The following is a 6,000-nucleotide window of genomic DNA, read 5'->3' as shown; positions in this document are numbered from 1 at the left end:
CTTGGATTTCCAGCATCTGCAGATTTTCTCGTTTGTGATTTAATGTTTCAGGCACAGGATTGATGAAGATGATAGATACATGTTTCCTTTTATTTTTTATCCATTCTTTTGTTTATTAATCTCTTTATATTCTGGTAGTATTCCAGGTCCAGCTGAATCTGGACAGACTTGTAGAGACACAAGAAAGCCTTGTATCAGTAGCAACACACACACAATGCTGGAGGAACTCAGCAGATCAGGCAGCATAAAGCATAGACATAGAAGCAGAATTAGGCCATTCAGCCCATTGAGTCTGTTCCACCAATCCAGCATTATCCTTCTTTTGCCTTCTCATTGTAAACTTTGCCATCCTTAATAATAAAGTACCTAACAACCTCTGCTTTAAATATAGCCACTGACTTGGCCTCCACACCATCTGCTCTTCAATAAAAATGAATAAAGAGTCAACATTTTGGACCAACACTCTTCATCGGAACTGAAAAGGAAGAGGGAAGAAGCCAGAATAAGAAGGTGGAAGGAGAACAAACTGGCAGGTGGTAGGTGAAGCCAGGTGAGTGGGATGAAGAAAGAAGATGGGACCTGATAGATAGAAGAGGTAAAGGGTTGAACAAGGAGGACAGGAGAGTGGACTATGGGAGAAAGAGAAGGAGTAGGATCACTAGGGGAAGTTGAGGAAAGAGAAGAGGTATCTTGAATCCGTAAACAATTTTATGATGCTTATCCTGCATCATAATAGATGAAATACATTTTTCCGAATAGTCACTATTGTAATCTATGTAACAATGGGATCCAGGATCAGCCATGATGAAATGGCAGAACAGACTCAATGGGCTGAATGGTCTAATTCTGCCGCCATGTCTTATGGTCTTAGTGTAAAGGGTTAACTGATGAGCGTTTGGTGGCTCTGGGCCTGTACTCGCTAGAGTTTAGGAGAATGAGGGGGGATCTTATTGAAATCTCTCAAATATTGAAAGGCCTAGGTAGACTGTATGTGGAGCGGATGTTTCCTATAGTTCCTATAATCTCTTTAGCCAGTGGTGAATCTGTGGAATCCAAGTCATTGTGTATACTTAAGGTGAAAGTTGATAGGTTCTTGATTAATAAGAGTGTGAAATGTTATGGGCAGAAGGCATAAGAGTAGGGTTGAGAAGGATAATAAGTCAGCTATGACTGAATGGCGGAGCAAACTCGATAGGCCAAATGGCCTAGTTCTGCTCCTGTGTCTTATGTAATCCGGAAATACGTAATCAAACAAAATCAGAGAAAAGAAGAAAAAGTAGGGGGAGCTTTTAACCCCATACTGAGCATAGAACATTCAAGGACTTAACAATAAAGAAAACAAAGCCAATAGATTAGAGTGAAGCTGATTTTACGAAGCTGGGAAATAGAAGATAAGAAGTTAAACACACTGATAAGTAACGATGCAAATATTATGCTGAGAACATTTTACGAGGTGTTTGGAGTTCATAAAAAATAGATTTGTTTAAAAGAACAAGTGAAACATTCACTAGACTCCATGGATGAATTAGTCATAAGTAAAGGCATACCTTCAAAATGTAGACAACACCAGCTTCACAGTGAAAAAATACGCAAGGAAATGGAAAGAAGGAAGTAAGTCAACTTAGAAGGTAAAAAGGAATTAAGAAATTAAATTAAGGAATATTAAAGCAATATTTACAAGGTTGATATCAGAAATGTGGGAGTTTACATATTTAAAAAAGGTGTTGGTACAGATCTTTTTTCTCTTAACAATCTAATTTTATTTAGAGATACAACAGATTAACAGGACCTTGGTACCACAAGCCCGCACTGCCCAATTACACCTATTACCCCAATTAACCAACTACCTGGTATGTTTTTGGACTGAGAGAGGGAACTGCAGCTCCCAGAGGGAACATACGAGGTCACAGGGAGAACGTACAGCCTCCTTACCGAAAGTGAGAAGACCCAAATTTGGATCGCTGCGCCCCCAAGAATGTGGAATGTTCATGAATATGCAGGATCTTCTTTATGTTGTTCCAGTATTGCTGAAATGAGCAGAATGTAACAGTGGAGGACTTTAAAAATATAAAAAAGCTGTAATGAAATGCCTCCACCTGTCGGGAAAGAGCCTCTTTAGAGAACTTAGAAAGTCAATAACAAACCTAAAAAGGGAATTTAAATGAAATTTCTTTGGCCAAGGAGTGGTGGGAATGTGGAATTCACTACTCTATGGAGATGGTTGTGGCAAATATGTACTGTGTAAAAGCCTTAGGCATGTATATATACTGTAGTTAGGGTGCCCAAGCCTATAGCTAAGATGCCTAAGTACTGTATTTGTCGAAGTGGAGTGGAGAGTGAGTTTGTAAACTTGGTAGGAGCAGAGGATGTTGGGAACAGTGAGGGTGGAGTGCCACAGGGGTGGCATGAGACAGGTGGCAAAAGAATGTGGGGGCAGGGGCTGGCATGGATGCAGATACACCCAGCTCTGAGACACCAGGCAAGGTCATTTGATTCCAAACAGTTTATTGATCATTACAGAATGTCTCTCTGGTGCTTCCCACTTCCACCCATCTTCCTTCCCCTTTTCCCAACCATGATTCCCTTCTTCCTGACCCCATCCCACTGTCAGTCCACAGTAGAGACCCAGATCAGCATCAGGTTTACCATCAGCCATGTATGCCATGATTTTTTTTTGTGGCAGTACAGTGCAATACATGAAATTAGTACAGTATTGTCCAAAGGTATTAGGCAACCTTGCTGTATACACACACACACACAAGACCATAAGACATGGAAGCAGAATTAAGCCATTTGGTCCATTGAATGTGCCGAAGAATTTTGCACATAACTGTACATTGAAGAGGTTGAACAAACAGAATAAGAACAGAGGAGTATGCTGGCAGATTCAGCTGCGTCTAGAGGTTCAATTGGATATGTTGCATTAAAGAACTTGTATAATGCATCCTATCTTTAAAAAATCTGCTCCAGTTTAATTACTGCTATATACATTGCAGATTCATGGGTACAGAATGTACATAAATGTAAGACATCAGTTGATGATATTATGACAACACAAACATACACATTTGTAATGTATCAACTCATTAAGAATTAAGAACATTTATAACTTTCTCTGAAGGTTAATAGAAAATGACACCAACATATTGAAGAACACTATTGTTGAAGTGTACTGGCTAATGTGCAAGTATTTTATTGTCTGTTAATATCATTCATAAAGATAATAAAATACAAATGCAATAAAGTACAATTGATGATTTCTTTTGGTTTCAAGCTTATTGTGTTTTTAAGTAGAAGACACTTTCCTGAGGAATTGTACTATGCCAAAGGACAGAGGAGCCAACTAGACATCATATATCCAACCCTGCAGGATTCATTTAATCTTCATTCTGTGATACCTCTTGAAGACTTTTCATTCCCTTCATGAGTAGAAGCCAGTATTCTTGTTGTTCACTATAAACCCAGCACCTACTGAAAAAGTAGAAAATTAAACCATTAACTATATACCAATGTACAATCAATTGTCTCATTTGAGTTTGACTTGCATTCCAAGCAACCCACCCAGCAATCCAACCAAAATCCACCTGCCCTACCTCAGGCAGGTTCTGCAGAGCTACACACAGGCCTGAGGCTGCAATTGGCTTTAAAACATGAATTGAAAACTAAAATTAATGTAAGTAAATCAAAATATAAAGTAACTAAATTATAAAAATTAAACAAAAATAATAATCACTCACCTAATCCTTTGCATACTTAATGCACATTATTTTAATTTCCAGGTAGTAATATTACTGTATATGTTTTGTGTGAGTTATATGTACTGTATGGTGCACCTTGGTCTGGAGGAACATTGTTTTGTCTGGTGGTATACATGTGTACAGATTAATGACAATAGACTGAACTTGAACTTGAAGTCATGCACAGGCTGAGTGAATTACTTCAGTGAATATCTCCAATCTGAGGCCAGGCCATGGTGAAATGGTGAGATGATTCCCGTGTGTAAAGGCCTCTGTAATGTAAATACAGCTGCATAACCCTCAGACATCAAGGTGGGCAAATGTGATTCTCCTTCTTTAACTTTCAGCATCTCATGTTCTTTCACGAAGGGGCACATTGAGTACACAGTCAGAATCAGATTTAATATCGCTGGTATATGTTTTGGAATTTGTTGTTTTGTGGCAGCAATACAATAGATAATACAGAAACAGTAAATTACAATTATATATGTATTTACAGGATTACATTAAATAAGCAGTGCAAAAAGAGGAAAAATGGTGAGGTAGTGTTCATGGGTTTATTGTCCATTCAGAAATCTGATGGTAGAAGGGAAGAAGCTGTTCCTGAAACATTAAGTGTGTGTCTTCATGCTCCTGCACCCCCTCCATGATGGTAGCAATGAGAAAAAAAAATGTCCTGGGTGATGTGGGCCTTTAATAACAGATGCCGCCTTTTTGAGGCATTATCTATTGAAGATGTCCTCAGTGCTGAGGGAGGTTGGTGCCCACGATGGAGCTGGCTGAGCTTACAACTTCTGGCAGTTTCTTCCAATTCAGTGCAGTGGCCCCTCCACACCAGACCGTGATGTAGCCAGTTAGAATGCTCTCCACAGTGTATCTGCCAAAATTTGTCAGTGCCTTTGGTAGCAAACCAAGTCTCCTCAAGCTCCTAATGTATCAATATCTTTGGCCCAAGATCGATCTTCAGAGATGTTGACATCTAGGATCTTAGAGGAAAGGTCTTCTGGCTGTAGAACCAAGGTACGTCTCCTCTGACAACACAAGTAATCAAGATGAAATAGCAGCTAGGGGTGGTGGTGAAAAAGTCAAGGTTGGGCGGGTCAAGTGAAAAGCCCCAAGTGGGTGTGTATCAGTTTAGACTGCTGCCTGATGCTTTCCGGAACCCAGATTTAATCCTGACCTCACCTGCCATCTGTATGGCACTTGGTTCTTTTACATTTCAAAAATCGACTTTATTTGTGATAAAAATCTATACAAAAGGAATAAACAGTACAAGTCTTTATGAGAGAGACACAGAGACACACACATAGCACTCTGCCATGATGTGGCCCTCCTTCTCACGTCCAAGTGCTTCCTCTGTGTGCAGTAGCGGAAGGAGACAAGACTGTGGGTAGTTCTCCCTGCAATCATGTGTTTTCAGCCAAGCATTCTGGTTCATTCTCACTTCCCAGATAGGTTAGTAGCCAACACTAACTTCTTCCTTAGTGTGGACAGGTGATAAAATCGTCAAATGGAAGTCGGTGCTATCAGTCAGGGGATGTTTACAATTACGGGTGGGGAACTCAGAAAAGTGGGGGTGAGTCTGATGGGAACTAGTGTGTGCAATCGGGCCTTTTATCTTGCCAAGCTAAATTATAGAGATATCAACCTAAAAATTGTAATGTTGGCAAGTGAGTGTTTATGCAATATCCATTTTAACATTGTGTAAACAAATCTCAAGAATTTCCTGACAGTGAAGATCTTTATACTCTTGCCATTCACCAGCCTGCCAAGTCTAGGACCAGAGAGCACAGACTCAGAACAGAAGGAGGTCCCTTCAGAAGGGATGAGGAGTAACAGGGGGAAATGGGCTAATGCTGCTCCTATCTTATGACCACAAGTTCATCCTTTCCCAAACAGATCCCCTAACAGCAACACTCTCAATGGGGCAGACTCTAATCAGACTGACATCCCAACATAGACACTATTATGGGGTGGACAATGAATAATGCACATGGAAATGAAGAAAGAAATGCCCCAAGTTATAGGGATAGATTGAATAGTTTAGAACTTTATTCCCCTTGTACGTAGGAGAACGAGTGGAGATTTTAAAGGAGGATACAAATTTCTGATATGGTGTGCAATAAGGCTTCTCCCTTTCAGGTTGTGTGAGATTAGACCTAGGGGTCATAGGTTAAGGAAGAAAGGGGAAATATTTAAGGGGAATCTGAGGGGGAATTTCATTCAGATGGTGGTGAGAATGTGGAACTAACTGCCAGTGGAA

At 40.0% G+C, this 6,000-nt stretch overlaps 1 protein-coding gene across 2 annotated transcripts in view; it reads right to left on the bottom strand.

The window, feature by feature from the left end:
- Window positions 1-404: 404 nt before the first annotated feature.
- LOC134357203 (arrestin domain-containing protein 3-like) overlaps window positions 405-6,000 on the bottom strand; it is a 54,695-nt gene continuing 49,099 nt past the window's right edge. For both annotated transcript variants that reach the window (XM_063068474.1, XM_063068475.1), the window contains exon 7: window positions 405-3,471. In XM_063068474.1, the coding sequence (XP_062924544.1) occupies window positions 3,422-3,471 (50 nt within the window). In that variant the 3' untranslated portion in view covers window positions 405-3,421. The remainder of the gene's footprint in view (window positions 3,472-6,000) is intronic.

This window comes from Mobula hypostoma, chromosome 16 (genome assembly GCF_963921235.1).
Source record: "Mobula hypostoma chromosome 16, sMobHyp1.1, whole genome shotgun sequence".
Classification (NCBI taxonomy): Eukaryota; Metazoa; Chordata; class Chondrichthyes; order Myliobatiformes; family Myliobatidae; genus Mobula; species Mobula hypostoma.
The sequence above is the reverse complement of the archived record's forward strand: the minus strand, read 5'-3'. Positions and strand labels throughout refer to the sequence as shown.